Source organism: Canis lupus, chromosome 10 (assembly GCF_048164855.1).
Source record: "Canis lupus baileyi chromosome 10, mCanLup2.hap1, whole genome shotgun sequence".
NCBI lineage: Eukaryota > Metazoa > Chordata > Mammalia > Carnivora > Canidae > Canis > Canis lupus.
In genome coordinates, this window is record NC_132847.1 from 69416562 (window position 1) to 69437240 (window position 20679).

Genomic DNA, 20679 nt, shown 5'->3' on the forward strand with positions numbered 1-20679 from the left:
ATCTCACGATCATGCAGCAAACTCAAATGCCTTCCTGGACCAGGCAGAGCAGCAGCAAAGTACAGTGTACATGCTCCCAATGGCATTCAAATCCAAATCTTCTTCTTGTCTTACAGTTAGGGAAACACAGAGGCTCAGTAACCAGCTCAAAGTTAACTAGTTGGTGAATTAGTGCAGAACTGATCTAAGAGAATGAAAGTGTGAAGGTATGTAGTGTTAGCATGATAATAAAAAGAGCTAATGTTAATTGAGCTCTTACAGTATGCCAGACACTATACTAGAATCTCCACACACATTACTTCATTCAAACATCATAAGTATCTCTTACGTGTAAAAATCTTCTTGCTTAATGAAGTCATACTTTATGTAGGCTCTGATTTTTTTTTAATTTTATTTATTTATTCATGAGAGACAGAGAGAGAGAGAGAGAAAGAGAGAGAGAGGCAGAAACACAGGAAGAGGGAGAAGCAGGCTCCATGCAGGGAGCCTGACATGGGACTGATTCTGGGTCTCCAGGATCACACCCTGGGCTGAAGGCAGCGCTAAACCGCTGAGCCACCCGCGATGCCCAGTAGACTGATTACAGTGCTTTGTGAACATATCACAAGAACCTCATAAAAGGGGTTGTGGGAATTATTTATTTCCATTTTAATCATAAAGAAGCAGAGGATCAAAAAAGTTACATAAGTTTCTCAAGGCTGCAAGTTTACAAGAATAAAGATTTGAACCCAGGTTTGCCCACGTAGAAGCCACCTAATTTATGCTAACTCCCAAGTAAGGGGAAATTAATAAAGTAGCTGTGGTTTTTTCGGTCTCTAACCTACCCTACCCCTAGGCACACAAAACCTTTTCAGCAGACAGGGGGTGAGGGAGACAGACTTGTATACTCACTGTATTTACTGTAAGCTGTTCACTGAGGGAATTAGATTTGACACGAAGGGCTGGTTCCCTGAAACCAAGTAAGACATAGGCTGAGGTAAAAAAAGAAAATCCCAAATCTATAATCTTAAGTCCCAAATATACTGGATAAACAAATTGTTTTGAAAACGTTTGCCAATTCAATGGGTATGAAACAGAATTTTTTTTTTAATTTTTTTTTTTTTAATTTTTATTTACTTATGATAGTCAGAGAGAGAGAGAGAGAGAGGCAGAGACATAGGCAGAGGGAGAAGCAGGCTCCATGTACTGGGAACCTGATGTGGGATTCGATCCCGGGTCTCCAGGATCGTGCCCTGGGCCAAAGGCAGGCGACAAACCGCTGCACCATCCAGGGATCCCATGAAACAGAATTTTAATCATTCTTCAGTCTGCATTAGTCTCTGAAAGCTGGTGAAAATGAATGATTTTCCATTTAAATCCTTATTTTTACATGTTTTCCCTTAGATATATATTTTATGGTTATGCCTTTTACCCAATTTCTTCCAGAGTTCAGCAGGTATTCATAAACATCCAAGTTAGTGCTTTTAAAGACTATGAATGTTAATCCTCTGTCAGAAAAATCTTGATGCTAGTATTTTCCCCATTTCTCTCATCTCCTTTTTTTTCCCCATTTAAAATTATTTTAGTTTTCAACTATCCTGATTTCTGAACCCCTCTAAGGATCATTTTCATGGACAATGAAAGAGCATGATACAACACCAGGATCTTACCCTGATTTGAAAGGCACCGATGTGGGTGGTGATACAACAGGGTCAGTAGAGAGGCCGTCAGCACCTGGTATGGGAGAAGGGGCCGCAGAATCCCGGGAACTAACGCTGTGCCCATCAGAACCAGAATCTCTGGCAAACTTGACCTAGGGAGCAATCAACCACAATTCAAACAAGCTATAAAAAAGGCACCCTGCCCTCCTCTCCACCCTCCTTTCTTTTACTTATTCTTCACAAGTCATCACCTGTTCCCTTGTAGCAAATCAAAAAATGTCAATAAGCCAATAATAATAATAATAATAATAATCACTCGCAATCCAACCACTACACAACATGGCTAGAATTGGAGACGTAGTATTTCACATTTATGTCTGTGTATGTTTGTATATTTTTTATAAAAAAGAGACAATATTATTTTGTGAACTACTTTGCTTATTACTCAGTTACATATTTCTATGTTACTAAATTATTAATCTACAACATCATTTGTAACCACTGAGCCTTATTTCTAAACTTCAAGGGTCATGCCCATACCTGCCATTAATCTACAGGAAAGTCTCTAAAAGATTTTGGGAATGTAAGTCTTAAATACTTATGCTGCTACAAAATATATTTCACCAATTCCTAGTTGTTAGACATCCAGTTTATTCCCAGTTTTGTCACAACACAAACAATTCCTCTGTGTATAACTTTCTATCTATCCTCTTGCACATAATCATGTCTAAAGTATAAATTCCCAGAAATTAAATAGTTGAGAGAAAAAGTATGTTAACTTTTTAAGACTTTTGGTATATACCACTAAATTTCACACCACAAAGGGTGAGCTACTCTATATTCCACAGGTAGTATGTAGTGTTCTCTTGACACTCATCACACTGGGTGTCACTCTGTAGCCGCCTGGCATGTCAATTTGTAAACAATAGGCAAGGGGCACCTGGGCGCCTCAGTAGGTTAAGCATCTGCCTTTGACTCGGGTCATGATCCCAGGGTGCTGGGACCCAGCTCCTGTCTAGCATGGAGCCTGCTTATCCCTCTCTCTCTGTCCTTCCCTCCTGCTTGTACTCTCTTAAGTGAAGACTCTATCTCTCAAAAAAAAAAAAAAAAAAAAAAAAAAAAAACCGAACAAAGCAAAACAAAACTTAAACAGCCAAACTACGGAAACAGCCCTAGTGTCCAACAACTGATGAATGGATAAAGAAAATGTGGTGCATGTATCATATGGAATATTAGTCATAAAAAAGAATGAAATCTTGCAATGACATGGATGGAGCTTATTATACTAAGCAAAATAAGTCAGAGAAAGACAAATACCATATGATTTCACTCATATGTGGAATTTAAGAAACAAAACAGATGAACATAGGGGAAGGGAAGAAAAAAGAGGGAAGCAAGCCATGAGACTCTTAACTGTGGAGGACTGAAGGTTGATGGAGGGAGGTGGGTGGGGGAATTAAGAAGGGCACTTGTTGGGCAGCCCGGGTGGCTCAGCGGTTTAGCACCGCCTTCAGCCCAGGCTGTGATCCTGGAGTCCCAGCATCGAGTCCCACTTCGGGCTCCCTGCATAGAGCCTGCTTCTCCCTCTGCCTGCGTCTCTGCCTCTCTCTCTGTGTCTCTCATGAATAAATGAATAAAATCTTAAAAAAAAAAAAAAAAAAAGAAGAAGGGTACCTGTTATGGTGAGAATTGAGTGTTACATGTTGAGCCCACGTTGGGCTCCCTGCGTGGAACCTGCTTCTCTGTGTCTCTCATGAATGAATAAATAAATTTTTTTTAAAAAAGCATAAAATTAAAAAAAAAATTCTACACCTGACACTAATATTACACTGTATGTTGACTAACCGGAATTTTTAAAAATATTTTATTTATTTATTCATGAGAGACACAGAGAGAGAGAGAAGAGAGAGAGAGAGAGGCAGAGACACAGGCAGAGGGAGAAGCAGGCTCCATGCAGGGAGCCTGATGTGGGACTTGATCCTGGGTCTCCAGGATCACGCCCTGGGCTAAAGGCGGCGCTAAACTGCTGAGCCACCCGGGCTGCCCACTAACCAGAATTTAAATAAAAACTTGGAAGAAAAAAAATAAGCATGTCAACTTATAATTCATTGATTATTAGTAAAATAGAGTATTTTTTCTTTAGGGTTACAAAATGCCAGTCTTGGTGGATTCAAAGTGGTTTGTTATCTAAGATGAACCATGACTTCCTCAAACTCAATGAAAAATTGAGACAGGATACAAAAGCTGTGAAAAACGTAGCTAAAAGCATATGAGTAAAAGAAGGGTGGCACGACACAGCAGAGATAAGGGTGTTCAATTAGGAAAGAGGCATTGAGAAGAAAACAGTGTCATTGGCTGCAGCAGGAATAATAGCCACAATGAAGAGGACTATAATGTTTATTTTATGTATTGTATTTCATGGTTTATAGTCACAAACACTATCACATTTTGACCTAAAAAACACAGTGTAAAGCAAACAAGGTCTTTTTTATTTGGAGGGAGGTATTAACTTATTTAACCATAATTTGTTACAAATTTTATTATAGAAAATTATATATATATCCTTGATAAGACTTTTTAATGGAAAATAAGGGGAAAATGTAAAAAAGATAAAGTTTATGAACTCCATTTCCAATCTCCAGAGAAAGTCACTTTTAATCATTTCTTCTAACACTTTCAGAAATTTTCTATGAACATGTGGGCATATATATGTATAAATATATATGCACATATGTATAATTGCATAAATATACTTACATATTTATATATAAGTATTTTTGTATGTTTATATGTATTTGTGTACACACACACACACACACACACACACACACACAAGACCATACTATCTGTACTGACTTGCAACTTGCTTTTTCATTTAACAATAGATTTTGGAAAAAAAAAAAAAAAAAAAAAAAAAACAATAGATTTTGGATATTCTATAAGAACTGCATAAAAATCCACTCTGTGAAAGACCACAACTTAACCAGTTGCTTAATGATGGATATTTAAGTTGTTTCCAGTTTTTACTATTATAAATAATGTGGCAAAGGGAGGAAACTATGTATCTCTATCTATGTACAGATATCTTTGCATACTTGTATTAATATAGTGATGTGATAAATTTACAGCCATGGAATTACTAAGGCAAAAGGCATGTGTATTGGGTAGGAATCACTATTTTATAGAGTCAATAAAAAGCTTAGTGTAGAGAAGTGATTTGTTCAGTCACCACCTCTTCTAGACTCTGAATAGAGCTCCAGGAAGAACAAACACCTTAGTCTTTAGATTCCAAAGCCATTGACTGCCCTTTCCAACTATACCATTGCTATTAAAAAAAAAAAAAAAAAGTATTTGAATTTGTTTTTCAAACATATTTATTAATTTTATTTAATGGCAGAAAGGACTCATGAAACACAAAACAACACAATTTCACTCACCCGCCTAATCTCCACCTCATACACCAGAATTGAGTCCGGTGATGGAGTCCATCCTATTACCCCTTCAGAGCCAGTAGCACAGGCTGGAGGGATGACAAGCAATCGCTTCCCTCCTTTTTTCATGCCCAGCATCCCATCCTCCCAAGCCTTTGGGAATCAGAGAAGAGGAAAAGTTCATCAAGACATTAGCCTTCTCATTAGACAAAATGAAGTCCCAGATACTAGGCTCCTCTCCTCCATACTTTCAGGTTTGAACCTCTCAAGAGATATCAAATTCAACTATAATCCACCCCCCCTGGTTATAAGAATATTTAGAATACTGCTTCTATTCATTTGTAAAAGTCAGCATATCCAGGGCTGGATAAAATATGCTTATCGTAGATGATGAGAGAAATTGGAGGATAGTACAATGGTATTATAAAAGAAATAAAAGCTACCATTCGGGGCGCCTGAGTGGCTCAGTCGGTTAAGCAGCTGCCTTCGGCTCAGGTCATGATCTCAGGGTCCCAGGATCGAGCCAGTCAGGCTCCCTGTTCAGCGAGGAGTCTGCTTCTCCTTCTCCCTCTGCCCCTCCCTCCTCTCATGCACGCGTGTGTGTGCGCGTGCTCTCTCTCTAAATAAATAAATCAAATCTTAAAAAAAAACAGCTACCATTCATTAAACACATTTTCCAAGTACTCTGGTAAGTCTTTACTTGCATTACATTGTTTAACCCCTAAAATAATTTCATAAGGTTAGGAGCATTATCCTCATTGTACAGATAAAAAAACTGAGGCTTAGGGAGGTGAAGTAACTAACACCAGATCAGATGGTTAGTAAATTGTTAAGCCAAGATGCAACATTAGATCTATCTTTATTTTTATTTTTATTTTTGTTTTGTTTTGTTTTGTTTTTCTTAGATCTATCTTTAAAGGTCATGCTTAATTCCTATGATCTACAGGGAAAAGTCTCCAAAAGAGCCCGGGGAAAGGAGGGATAAACAAAGCTATGAAGAAAACCTTTCTTTTGCCAGTGAGTGCTTCACAGAGCATACTTCCTGACACAAAGATACCCTATATGTGTAAAATACTCTTTATTTCATAAAACACTTGCACAGCTGGGACAAAAAGGCACATAAAGCCAAGTCCACAGATTCCAATCCCAGTGTTCCTCTTGCTACCTGGTAGTTGCTTCCCACAATGACTGGGAAGTGCTGATTCAAAGCATCTCAGACAATTAAGAATCATCCATTATGATACAATTCTAAAAGAAATAGTTCCATCTCTTCCCCTATTAGGCTACAGGAAGGATTTAATAATTGCCTCAGTCACGATGAAAAAGAAAGGGTAGAGATCAAACAAATGTCCCCATCTTCAATATATTCTCATAGATAAAAACTTCCCAACCAATCTCCCAGATAATGTAACACATTTTTCTCTTCCTACTTTTTAACCAAGCCTTTTCAGACTCAGAAAATATACTCAGGTTAGAAATTTTAATTTAATCTAAATTAAGCCCATTGCAACTGATAAAGCCACATAAGAAACACAGTTAAGCTTGTACCTTGATGACTCTTCCTGATCCTAATTTCAGGCGAAGCAGCTTATCTTTGTTAGCAGTAGAGTCCAAAACCTACAGTTTGATCAAAGTAAATGAGATCAGCCAATTTCAAAAATAATAACCATGTGTTGGTCAATACAGATTAGCACAGTATTCCTGTTATGTCAAATACACTGAGGGGGTAAAAGTTCTTAAAAGACCTAAAAAATGAGGGCAGCCTGGGTGGCTCAGCAGTTGAGCATCTGCCTTCAACCTAGGGTGTGATCCTGGAGACCTGGGATCGAGTCCCATGTCGAGTTCCCTGCATGGAGCCTGCTTCTCCCTCTGCCTGTGTCTCTGCCTCTCTCTCTCTCTCTCTCTCTCTCTCTCTCTTCTCTCTCTCTCTGTGTCTCTCATGAATAAATAAAATCTTAAAAAAAAAAAAAAAGAAGACCTAAAAAGAAGGTCACATCATGGCTCACATTAAGGCTAAGTTGGCTAAGCTCTTTCTGTATCATACTGCTTTCGTAAGCTTAAGGATATTAAAACACAAGTCCACTCTATTTATAATATCTACTATACAAAAAAAAAAAAAAAAAAAGAAACAACTGTGAGTAAGTTCTAAAATGAAGTTTTAAGACCTAATCCTATAAGAATAAAGTCAAGTTTAAAACTGATACAAAAGGGCAAGACATACACATGAAAAATTACCAGAAATGATACTTAGGAAATTAGTTTTCATTCTAAATAGGAGACAAAGTAGCAATGAGCAGATTTAATAAGCATTTCATGACTATGCCTCAAAAGCAGTCAAAGCAGAGTTCCTGAAAGATTTCTATTTGCCAATGACAGCAATTCACAGTAATAATATTTTATATATGAATAGCCCTCATGCCATTTCAATTACAAATGAACCTGCAGGCTACATTTCCTTACCTGGCCCAGGACATGGTTCTGAAAGAGCCAGCTGGTATAGGCCACTTCCAAAGAATCTCCGACTTCTACAGCAGGGCCCTCCGCTACAATGAGGTCCTGGGAGAGCACTGCATCTAGGGAGGGGGTGCTGTTGCACTTGGCAATGCACACCTGCAAGATGAAATCAAAGCAGCACAAACTTAGTTTAAGCTCAGTAAATATTCAGTCCATTTATTGCTAATGCTCTTTTCCAAACAGTGGTATCCACTAACAAAACTGATTACATGTTCAGAAGTAAACTATTCCAAAGTTAGTAATCTTGCCAGGAATCAAAGTGCCTAAGAGTAAGGCTTTGGAGTCAGACTGTCTGGGTACAGACCTGGGTACTGCCACTTATTAACTTGTGGCCTCAGCCAAATAACTTAACTTCTGTGAACCTTATTTCATAAAGGTATTTTGTAAAATGGAGATAAAAACTCTGCATATTTCCTGGGGTAATTATGAAGATTGAGCTAATACAAAGAGTCCTTGGCACTGTGCCTGGTAAATAACAGTAAGTACACAATAACTATTAGCTTCCATTATTATAAGGATTTTACCGTTTCAGTGTCTGGGAACCTGTGAAAGCAAGGAAAGCTTCTAAAATGATTTCAGAAAGTATTTCTAAAGACAATAAACTAGAAAAAAGGTCCTCGGCAAAACCATGCTGCATTCCCAGATTTGCATGTCTATCACCTACAGATTTAGTCATATCATCTCAGTACAAATATTTGACAAAAGAGCCAAATACATCTTCATAAATACTTCATGGTCAATTATTTAACATGGTCTACATTAGAAGTTTGTTACTCATTTTCTTAAAAGGTTTCATTATCGCAATCAAATAAATGCTACCTAAAACAATGAGAAGTTATTACCAAACAAATAAGACAAAAAAAAAAAAGATAATTCTATATGTTGGCAAAGATAAAGTAAGAGAACAGATATGAATGTCAAACAGTACTATCTCTATGAAAAACTACGCCAAACTGCCTACAAAACCAAGAAATATATGGACTCTTGGACCCAATCCTTCACTTCTAGAAATCTAGCCTGAGGAAATAATCAGAAGGTGGGGGGGAAAGGACACAGATTTATACACAACAATGCTTACTACAGTACTGATGGGGAACACAGGGCTAACTGAGGACAAAGCACAGGCTGACACCCCATAAATGAACCCCCCTCCAGGGTAGGATATGTGACATTCCTCAGAAAGTTTCCAACTATCTTAATGTTAATGCCTTTCTAGAGGGAAAAACAATCTTTAGGTTGATGATGACAGGTCGTTCAGTATCTTGTAGGTCTTCTTTAGCATATGAAAATCGTTTTGAAACCTCCCTTTTCCTTATTTTCTCCCAAGTCTGCAGGTATATAATTAATCAGCCACCCTTCTCAAGCCTGGGGCAGCAGTTCTTCCTGCCCACGGGTTCTGTCCTCCTGATTTAATAAAACCACTATTTTGCACCAAAGACATCTCAAGAATTCTTTCTTGGTTGTTCGCTCTGGATCTCACCCCAACAGACCTCACCTATATTCCAAAACTACATCAGTATCATTTATTTCAAACTGAAAACAGTCTTAATGTCTAAAAGTAAGGGAATGGTTAAATAAATTAAGGAACACTCAGACTATGCAGCTTTCAAAAATGTTTCTAAATAATTTTTCACGAAGTGGGGAAAAGCACATTATACATTGATAAAAAATATAGCGAGATATTGAACTCTTAAAGGAGTATATCTACTTATGTACATTACACATAGGAAAAAAATAGTGGTTACTTTGGGCAGGAAGATTTCAAGTGATTTTTTTTTTTAATTCTTTCCTAAATTTTCTACAAGCATCATTTAACTTTGTAAAAATTCTTTTAAAACACTATTTTTAAAAGATAGTTTTATTTATTCCTTAAGATAATTTATGAAGTGGAAAATGTTTTAAAAAGTTTGCATGACTTTTTTTCTCTTAAAGTCTCATTTTCAAGCAATTTCAATAAGGATTCCTATTATTTCCCTGAAATACAATAAGCTCAAGTGACAATTGAGTGGGTTTTTAATGCTTGTCACTAACAAAACACAGGTGGTTATGAATTTTCCATATAGTTTCCTAAAATCAAGGGAAATGCAGGCTAGTGTTTGGCCTCTCACAGGAAGAATAAAATGGTATTACCTGTTTATTGAACTCCACTGCAGCCTTTTCAGACTCAAACATGATGGACCAGTTTTGTCTCTGGTCATCATAAAAGGTACTATAGTTGTTGGGCCGAACCTGGGGAAAGGAGAAATATTGGGATAATTCAATGACAGGCGGCACAGTACATAAATCTGACTGCCTAAACTTGTAGATAAGGGTCTTGACTCAGGTGGACCCAGAGAGAGATAGGGAACTTCTTCCCTCCCATCTCCACCAACCACCATTGGTCCATTTCCTAGAAGGCAGCCAAGAGACCTTTTCAAGAGGCTCTGTTAAGATATCCACTGTGATGTCCAGGGGCTGAAGCAGTAAATCTTACTGCCACCAGGTACACACAGACCGATCGATTTCTCCTATAAACCCATCCCAAAGGAGCTAACGAATACAACATGGGAAATCTTACCATTAGCTCAAAGTTCAGATGAATCCTGGCAACAGTAACTGACTGTTGTTGACTGATATAAAGAAGAATCCTATACTGTACTCAAATAAAGGTGGGCCAAAAAAAAAAAAAAAAAAGAAAGAAAGAAAAAAGAAGTTAAAAGGAAATACAAAACCAGCAATAAGATGTCAGGGATTGTGCTTCAAAGACGCATATAACTCAAAACTCACTTGATCTCTTAAAGCTTAAGATTTTAAATTATATCTCCTCACTAACCATTCTAATTTCTTCTCATCTTGGCCTTACTTACTCTTTTCTGTAATTAGTAATGTCTTTATTTTGTTGGTATTTTCACTGGTATGAAGGATGACAAGAGATCTACAATTGGCCAACACATACGTGAAAAGATACTTGGTGCTGGGCAGTCCTGGCGGCTTAGTGGTTTAGCGCCGCCTTCAGCCCAGCCCAGGACCTCACCCTGGAGACCTGGGATTGAGTCCCAGGTCAGGCTTCCTGCATGGAGCCTGCTTCTCCCTCTGCCTGTGTCTCTGCCTCTTTCTCTCTCTCTGTGTCTCTCATGAATAAATAAATAAAATCTTTAAAAAAAAAAAGAAAGAAAGAAAAGATACTTGGTGTCATTAGTCATTAGGGAAATGTACACTAGAAGCAAAAAAAGTACCACTTCACACTGATTAGAATGGCCATTCTTTTTTTTTTTTCAGCTCAGGTCCTGGGATCGAGCCCCAAGTCAGGCTCCCTGCTCAGTGAGGAGTCTGCTTTTCCCTCTGCCCTTCCCCACTGCTCGTTCCCTCTTTCTCTCTCTCTTTCTCACAAATAATCATGAATGGCTAGTATATGACAAAATCAGCGACAACTAGACATTAGCTCTGGATGGGAGAAATGAAAGATTTAATGGGCATAGCAACCAACTACAATGTATGGACCTTATCAGACCCGATTAAAACAAACTGTAGAAAATAAGTAAAGAAAAAAAAAGAGAAAGAGAGAGAGAGAGAGAGACTACCAGGTAAATCTGAACACTAGCCGGTAGTGAGTGAGATCAAAAAATTATTGTGGAGTTTTTTTAGGTGATAACTGCATAATGGTTACGTTAGAAAAAAAAAATCCTTGGGATATATACTAAAATATTTACAGCTAAAACTGAATGCTGGAGATATAGTCAAAATAATCTAAGCAAAAGGAGACTGGAATTAAAATGAAGTAAGATTAATAATTCTTAGAGTCTAGAAATGGGTTTCTGGGGGTTCATTATTCTAATCCCACAATTTTTATATGTGTTTCCAAATTTCTACAGGTAAGTTATTTGTTTTTAAAACAAATGAATGTTGTCTATTACCTTAGTTACCCTGAACAGGTTATCTTATCTATGTCTCAAGAGTGTCTTAGGAATGTGGCTCTTAGTTCACTGGGCCTTTGAAATTCCATAATTTCTCATGCTTCTCTCGACAATGTTTAAAACATTCTGGAGCAGAATTTGAAACTAGACACAACCACATATGGAAATCAAATCTCAGGGCTTCTAGCCACATTTGTTTTTGACCAAACCAATAGTGTGCTGTGTGATCCACTGCCTATCCCATTGTCAAACTTTCAAAGGATAAACACTGGGTCATTGATCCAGGCATAAAGACAGAAAAGCTCTAAGTAGAACACTAAGTGTTTTTCACTACCTAGCAGATGGATGTCATGGGTAAATGGTTTACTCTAAAACTCTCCAACTTCCACAAAGGTCAAACTTAAAAGATCTTGCATGGTTGGATTTGTTTCAATGCACAATAATCAGCAAGATGTGACTATAAATGTTACTATTTACCTCATATTAAAAATTCACATTCAAAAAAAAATTTTTCACATTCAACACAATCATCCTAATCCTCTAACACATGAGACACTGGGTGAGTCCAGGTAAAAACAAGCTCATCAGTATGATCTGGGACACCTGAATGTACACAAGACATGGGGGCATTCTCACCTCTCTGGCTGTGTGATTCCCCAGGACTGCAGCACCAAACTTGCCCTGCTTTACATATTGACCATTCATGCTACAGAAGCAAGAAAAATAATAGGTATTAATACTTTCTTAAACTAAGTAGAACCAGCTTCTATTTGCCACACAGAAGGTAGAGAATCTAGTCATCCAGCCTCAAGAAAAGGAAAGAGGTGAGTTTATAATTTAAAGCTCTTATGCAACTTCTTTACTCTCTAAATATCTATTCATAATATCTCAGTGCAGTGGCTTTCTTTGAGCTCTTAAAAAGGCAGTTGTTGAGGCTATAAGCACTTCCTAGACACGGCTTAAAATACTAGACAAGATGGCTTTTCAAAGTTTTATGGGGAGAGTTCTCTAACTGAAATGTTAAAAATCATTACTGATCCTCTGGCTATGGAAGGACTGGGCAGCCTAACTGTGTAGCTCATTTTGCCACGAATAGAGGCTTATTGAGAAAAGACAGGAGCTTAACCCGGTATCCCCCACCCCACCCTCAAAAAGCATTCCTTCTCAGCTACTTACTATCGATAGGCATGAACTGCTGTCGCAACCAAGACAGTGGAGGTGCCTGTCGTAGAGGGTGCTGCTTTTGCTGTCGCCTGATTTCCTGAAGATGAAGAAGAAAACAAAGATGTCATTCGTGTCTTTCCTAAAACTGATTTTTAACCACTAAAGCAGCTTCAAAATTCTATCTTATAGTTAAGTGGTACAATGTTTTTATGGCTGTTACCCTTATCTGATCCACAGAACAACCCTCTGACCTCATCTGGGGATGAGGAAGCTGAGGCTCGAAGCACCTGAGTACCTGACATGATGATGGCAGGGAGCCTAGAACTAGATTCCAGGATTCCTATTCCTCTCCATACAAGTCTTGGGGCTGGACCAGAGGCACTGCCCAGAAAGTGAGGTCATATTCCATCTACTTTCTTTTCTTTTTCTATTATTTTGCCAGCTATAATATAAATAAGATTACTTCTCCTTCCCTTATTTCGGACTGGAAAATTAATCATGATATTCATATTGCATTCACTACTTTACTTTTCTTTTCTTTTCTTTTTTTAAGATTTTATTTATTCATGAGAGACACACAGAGAGAGAGAGAGAGAGGCAGAGACACAGGCAGAGGGAGAAGCAGGCTCCATGTAGGGAGCCCAATGTGGGACTCAATCCCAGGTCTCCAGGATCACACCCTGGACTGAAGGTGGTGCTACACCTCTGAGCCACCAGGGCTGCCCACTACTTCACTTTTCTAGTGATACAGAGTAACACTGTTTTAAAACAGTGTATTTAAAGAAAACTGCCTATTTATACTCACCACATGAATGTGTTGATGGAAGAATAGTGACAACAGTGGCACAGACACAGAAACCAAGAACTTCCAAGTCTCCTTGTTTGATTTCTTTCTTTTTATTAAAAATAAGACCACAGGCTTAAAATGGAGTCACTTAAGCTAAGTCCCAGTCACCAAATTAAGACTTCCCTACACTTGTCACTGAGACTGACGTACAGTTTCGGCTCTCCCTGAAATGGAATCTAGAACTAGTCAATCAGGAATTCCCTGTTCAGCACTAGTTAGGTCATCAGCATGACAGCCCCCTGCCATCCCCTGAAGGAAAGTAGTAATCTTGCAGTAACTATCTTGTTTTCCCTACTGTAACCTCCCATCTGCCTATAAAAGTCATTTTGTTCAACTCCTCATAGCTCCCTCCTATCTGCTAGATGGGATGTTGCCCAATTCATGAGTCACTGAATAAAGCCATCTTTAAAATTTACTCAGTTGAATTTTTTTAACAATACTGACACATCTTTTCTTCTGATTAGAGTACATGTATTTCATATTTTGCAAAACTTAGCAAATGCAGAAACAGATAAAGAAAATAAAAGTGACCCTGTAGTAAACGTTAATAATTTGATGACTTATTCCTAGTCTATTTTCAATACACATAAACTTTGCAGCTTTCTTATGTTTTCTTAAAATTTATAATATAATTTGATAACCACCTTTTCTTATTTAGCATTAGTATTTCTTTTAAAACAGTCTTCAAGGGGAGCCTGGGCTCCCTTGAAGCCTGGGTGGCTTAATGAGTTAAGCGTCTGCCTTTGGCTCAGGTCATGATCAAGCCCCCACATCAGGCTCCCTGCTCAGCACACATGCTCTCCCTCTCTAATAAATAATCTCCAAGACAAAGATTAAATAATCCTAAAAATGCTTTTTAGTGGTTACATAAAATGCTACACTACAACTCTACCAGAATTTATCCAATGTCCTATTATTTGACATTTCTTTGGACTACTTCCAATTTTCCTCTATTATAAATAATGCTATGGTGAACACCCTGGAAACCTACATTTTTGTATGTACCTCTAATTACTTTCTTAGAATAAATTCTTAAAACTGAAATTATAGGGTGAAGAAGTGTAAAACATTTTAAGGTTTTGTCATGTTCAAATGCCCTTGAGAAATATCATACCAGTTTACAGCTCCACCAGCAGTGTGAATATGCCAGCTTTGTATCCCTGCCAACAAGAGGTGACTGTCTTTTTAAACCTTTACCAACGGAAGAGGTGCAGTAGGGAATAGGAAAATGACATGTCATTGTTGTTTTCATTTGTATTTATTGACTATAGTGAAGCAGATTTAACATTTTCTATAGATTTGTACTGGTCATTGTTTTGTTGTTTCGATGAATCGCCCACTTACATTGTTTGCTTACTGTCCTAGTCTAGTCTTCATGTTTTCCTTATTATGTTGTAAAAACCTATAATACAGTTGTTAATTTTTTTTTAAAGATTTTATTTATTTATTCATGACAGAGAGAGGCAGAGGGAGAGGGAGAGAAGCAGGCTCCATGCAGAGAGCCCGACGTGGGACTCGATCCTGGGTCTCCAGGATCACACCCTGGGCCGAAGGCGGCACCAAACCTCTGGGCCATCGAGGCTGCCCAACAGTTGTTAATTCAACCAGTACTGCCCAGTTGTATGTCATACTACAATAAAACTTCTCTCCTGATAAGCTAACTATAAGAAAAAAAGTAAGGCCAGAGGCAGGCTATTAGGACAAGTGGGAAATACTGAGAAAAAAATACCGTCTCTCCAAGGTCAGCCTAGCATCCTCCTTCAGGTTACTTCAACTTCTCCCAGTACACTCTTGTACTGGAAACAGAAGGCTGCTCGTGGACTTGCTAGAAGGCTGAGTCGATGCCCACAATCATGGGGTCTTTTCATTGGCTTATCAGTCCTTCCTCTCTGAAATTGGTATTGCAGATTTGTCTCAATTCCCCACTGACAAGGACGTCTTTTTTTAAAAAGATTGTATTTATTCATGAGAGACACGGGGCCGGGGAGGGGAGGCACAGACACAGGCAGAGGGAGAAGCAGGCTCCATACAGGGAGCCTGATATGGGACTCGATCCCAGGACTCCAGGATCACATCCTGGGCTGAAGGCAGGGGCTAAACTGCTGAGCTACCCAGGGATCCCAACAAGAATTTCTTTTAATATGTACTTACAGATCTTTTTTTTTCCTTTTTTTTTGAGTAAAGTTTTCTTAAATTATAGTTGTTAGTGCCTGTTCATTTCCCCTTCTTTTTCTTTCAGTATACACACATGCACAGCACACACACATAAACACAAACACACACTCCATGTGTTGAACCTTCTTTGCCAACCTTAATATTCATCACAATTTCTTTTGGAACATTTTGATCTCTTAAATTTATTTATTTTTTTTTTTTTAAATTTATTATTTTTTAACAATTTCCTCCTGTTAACCTTCTATTTCTCTTCATGTATAATCTGCTGTTTTTATTCATTCTTGTGTTCCTTCTCATTTAGTCTTCATTTCTGAAATTTTTCTTACGTCTCTGATTCTTGTCTGAGTCATGTAACTTACTTCTGAGAATTTCCAATCTATGTTCTCATTTCATGTCTTATTTTCCTAATGTTGACAGGTGGTTGTAGTTTTTAATCTATCTATTCAGTAAGAAACATTCTCACATAACAGAGCTCTCGCTGTCTGTAGGGATACTGTTCTGTTTCTTGTTCTCTCTGTTGTTATAATTTGCCATGGAGTTGGATTCTGATAGGTTCCCACTGCTCATTTAAGGTAAAATTTGCTTTCCTGAACTTCTAGGAGGTAGGGTTCAAGGTGGTGTTCTTAACTTCATAGAGAATAAATAAATCTTAAAAAAAAAAAAAAAACTTCATAGGAGTGGGGCACCTGGCTGGCTCAGTTGGTAGAGCATGCGACTCTTGATCTCAGGGTCATGAGTTCAAGCCCCACATTGGGCATGGAGCCTACTTTAATAAAAAAAAAAAAAAAAAAGTTCACAGAAGCAAGACTACTCCAGTTCTTTCCGTCCTCCTATCAACCCCGGTACCTGCCCACAACTAGAACAGGCAAAACTCTTTTCAGTTTCAGCTTGGCTTGCCATATTTTCCATGAATATCTGGTGGCTGTTTTGGAGTTCTCCCATTCTCAGATTTACATATCCACTGCTACCCTGTCTTCTTCCATGCAAATGTGATACCACACAAGCCCTGTGGCTGTTAGTGGTTTGTCCAGAGCTGATTGTATTTTGGGATATTCGGAAAGATACCTTTTCAACTGGATTTGCTGTAAATATTATCCATAGGTTTGTCTTTTATATCTGCTCTATTTTTATATCGAGATCTGAAGAGATTCAAGAACTATGCTGCGGCTTCTTTCCCCACAAAGCCTCCTTATACAAATATCCCTTGAACAGAGAGGATCTCCTATCTTGCTACTTTATTTTTTCTTTGTAAATGCCCACATAAGACTGTATAGGTAATTTTTAAGCTGAAATGCCTCTATAATTCCCCTTTAAAAGTATAATTAACTCAGAGTTGTTGTTTTCTGATTAAAACAAAATCAAGTTACCTCACCGGGTAGGGACTGAAGTGCGTTTATTTTTATCCACATCCATTAACTCAACCGCTTTAAACTGAGTCAGAAGCCTACTGTTGAAGAATAGCTGTGCCAGAGGAAATGTAAAGTCAGAGCCTACCAGAAATTTGGCCAGGTTATGGCTTAGAGGACCAGCAATCTACTGCAAAGCTGCCAAAAGTGACAGGTTAGATTTAGAGCAGGGGTCAGCCAACATTTTCTGTACAGGGCCAAACAGTAAATATTTCAGGCTTATGGGCCATATGACATCTGCTGCAACTCTTCAACTCTCAATAATCTAACAACATCCCCAGTGACAGCATCGTGCCTAACATATAAAAAGGCACTCAATGGGATCCCTGGGTGGCGCAGCGGTTTGGCGCCTGCCTTTGGCCCAGGGCGCAATCCTGGAGACCCGGGATCGAATCCCACATCAGGCTCCCGGTGCATGGAGCCTGCTTCTCCCTCGGCCTATGTCTCTGCCTCTCTCTCTCTCTCTCTCTCTCTGTGTGTGACTATCATAAATAAATAAAAATTTAAAAAATAAAAAAATAAAAAGGCACTCAATACTTTCATCTTCATTCAACAAACAATTTAACGTCCCTTACCACTTGGTTCTGCTCAGGACTATTTCTGTCAGTCTCCCACTCATCTTCAGGTTCTTTTTTTTTTTTTTTTTTAAGATTTTTATTTATTTACTCATGAGAGACACAGAGAGAGGGGCAGAGACACAGGCAGAGGGAGAAGCAGGCTCCATGCAGGGAGCCTGATGCGGGACTCGATTCCGGGACTCTGGGATCACACCCTGAGCTAAAGGCAGATGCTCAACCACTGAGCCACCCAGGTGTACCTCATCTTTAGGTTCCTATACAAAGACAGCAAAATGTAGAGGAAAGAGCTTTGGAGTGAGTCAGGTCAGGATTCAAATTTCAACCATGTCACTTACCACTATATGACCTTGATCATGTCCCTAAACCTCTCCAAGCCTCTAAACTGGTGGTAGACTTGCCATATTTCACAGCACTGCTGAGACAGCTAAATAAGGCAATCTTTGTAAAGCACCTAAGACTAGACGCAAAGCAGGCATTTTAGAAATATTAGTTTTTCCTTTCTGTCCTTTTATTCGACATGTCTCCATCATGATGACAGGTACAGGGGATACAGCATTAAGCATCACTGTCCAGTTGGCAAAAAGTCACTGTCAGCCTACATCTAACCTATCCAGGTAGAAGAAGTAAAAGGCAGCTCTTCCTTCTTGCCAAAACATTAGACAGTACCTACTTGGAGTGCCTCGGGCTATAAACATGAGGCAAGAGTTTGCCTGAGACCTTCCTCCACCAGCTTCCAACAAAGGGCACACTACCTAGGTGCTGGAATTAGGATCTCAGAGCTTAGAGACAAATGTACCACTGGCAATGAACTTGGCCAGACTGACTGAAGATGGACAACCTGGCATGTCACTTTTTGAAGATTGCTTATCCTTCTAACTAACCTGTTAAGGGCCAATCCTAACCTCTTCACTTACCTGTTGCTGCTGTTCCTGGGCCTTTTTTAGGCTGCTTGGGGGCTGTGTACTGGAAGAATTCATTTCCATAGCCAGCAGATGCCTGATCCGGTCCAAATAGAGAGGCCAATCTGGCACTGTTAGTAGAAAATGAAAATTACATCATATGACATATCTCAAACTTGGAATCATTATAAAACCTGCTTACCTCCAATCTTGAACAAATACCTCCTTGATTGCGTATCCCACCATTCAATAATGGAAGTGACAGCTAAGTGTCTTTGAAATCAAGATTGTATTTGTGATCTGAACATCAGCTGACTTTGCCTGTCCACAGGACTTTGGTCAAGGCATTTATTTTGGACCTCAGTTTTTGTGTATGTAAATTGAGTGATTGGTAAATTGAGCAGATGCTCTCTGTGGTCTCTTCAAAGTAAAATTCTTGCTTTTGGCAAGTCATAGTTTCTTTTTAGTTTTGTTACACTGGACTAGAACTGTACTCCAAACTTACTCCATCAAACATGGTCCTATCCTTTCACCTAACAGGCAGAATGATTCTTTACCATCCTTTGCAATCAATCTTATGCCCTAATCATTCCAATGAAACTGCTTTTAAGGTCGCCAGCAACCTTTTTGTTACTAAACACAGTTTATCAGTCCTTATCTTATTTGGCCTTCATGCCGTCTTTTTACAGTCAACTAATTTGTTCTTCTTCAAACAAACTCCTCCCTTAACTTCTGTGGGGATATTTATAGGGGTGGGAGGAGGGACTGGCCCAAGTAAGACATCAATAAATGCTAATGGGATTCCTCTCTTGTTGTCATCTCATGTCTCTGGATCCTTATATAATTCCTGGGGCTCTTCTTTCTTTGTGCAACCTTTTATTTAAAAAAAAAAAAAAAAAAAGACTAATTGATGGGGGTGGGGGGGGGGGAGAGGGAGGGACAGAGGGGGTGAGTATCTTTAAGCAGACTACCTGCTGAGCAAGGAGTTTCCTCTCATGACCCATGAGATCACTGGGATCATGAACCTAAAGCCGAAATCAAGAGTCAGATACTCAATAACTGAGCTACCCAGGCACCCCTTCCCCAACCTTTCAAAGGCCCATGCCCTCACGAGTGACACTCCCCCACCCTTGGCAATCTAATTCATTTACGTTGTTATCAAGTGCTATCCAAATGCTGATAACGTTCAAATCTGTATCCCCAACCCAGAATTTGCTCCTGAGTGTCAGAAAACACATATATCCCACCAGCCACACAAATGCAACATGCCCAAACTAGAACTCCTATCTTTCAACCCCCACTGCCCCAGCAAAACCTGCTCTCTTATGTTCTCTTCTCCCAGGGAAAATACTTTTCGTATCAGGATCTCCAAGACCACCAGTGATCTGCCAGGACTCACTGGACTCAGCATATTGTTGTACTCATGGCTAAGAAGTAGTACAACAAAAGAATAACACAGCAAAATCAGCAAAGGGAAAGAAAAGGCACATGGAGGCAAAGTCTAGAGGAAATGAGGAGCAAGTTTCCAAAAGTCCTTTTCCAGTGGAGTGAAACTGACATTTACTTCCTCCACCAAAGAGTTGTAACAACATATATAAAGTATGGTCTACCAAGGAAGCTCATTAGAGACTCAGTACCCCAGGTTTTTTTTATTGGAGGTTAGTCACACAGAAACCCTCTAGCATGAACCAAAACTTCATACTCCCAGAAAGAAGGTAAGGTTCAATATAAACCACATTGTTTGTACACACAAGTTTTTTTTTTTTTTTTTAAGATTTTATTTATTTATTCATGAGAGACAGGGAGAGAGAGAGAGAGAGAGACAGAGACAGAGACATAGGCAGAGAAAGAAGCAGGCTCCATCAGGGAGCCCAATGTGGGACTTGACCCCAGGACTCCAGGATCACACCCTGGGCCGAAGGCAGACGCTCAACTGCTGAGCACCCAGGCGTCCTTGTACACACAGTTTAGGCAGAGAGAGCCACTCGTCATTTATGGAAAGCTTTGTATCAGTGTAAGGAACTGTTTACCAATCAAGTTCCCATACGCCAGCCAAGTGCCAACCTTGTAAACAGAACTTTCTAAAAAATGATGTTGTCATGTCTCCTGTGTTAACTCTTTTCTGCGAACAT

General features: G+C 39.0%; 1 protein-coding gene across 9 annotated transcripts in view; it reads right to left on the reverse strand.

The window, feature by feature from the left end:
- Positions 1-20679, reverse strand: part of FKBP15 (FKBP prolyl isomerase family member 15) — a 59280-nt gene that overhangs the window by 27482 nt on the left and 11119 nt on the right. For 4 of the 9 annotated variants that reach the window (XM_072842387.1, XM_072842386.1, XM_072842385.1 and 1 more), the window contains exons 2-12: positions 19519-19572; positions 18563-18678; positions 12655-12739; positions 12115-12184; positions 10143-10217; positions 9716-9814; positions 7532-7681; positions 6620-6688; positions 5078-5224; positions 1650-1792; positions 892-949 (exon numbers count right to left, since the gene is read on the reverse strand). In XM_072842387.1, coding sequence (XP_072698488.1) covers positions 892-949; positions 1650-1792; positions 5078-5224; positions 6620-6688; positions 7532-7681; positions 9716-9814; positions 10143-10217; positions 12115-12184; positions 12655-12739; positions 18563-18678; positions 19519-19572 — 1066 coding nt within the window. Of the gene's footprint in view, positions 1-891; positions 950-1649; positions 1793-5077; positions 5225-5514; positions 6554-6619; positions 6689-7531; positions 7682-9715; positions 9815-10142; positions 10218-12114; positions 12185-12654; positions 12740-15218; positions 15379-18562; positions 18679-19518; positions 19573-20679 lie in introns of those variants that run through there. The other 5 variants (XM_072842390.1, XM_072842389.1, XM_072842388.1 and 2 more) reach the window with 3 other exon arrangements.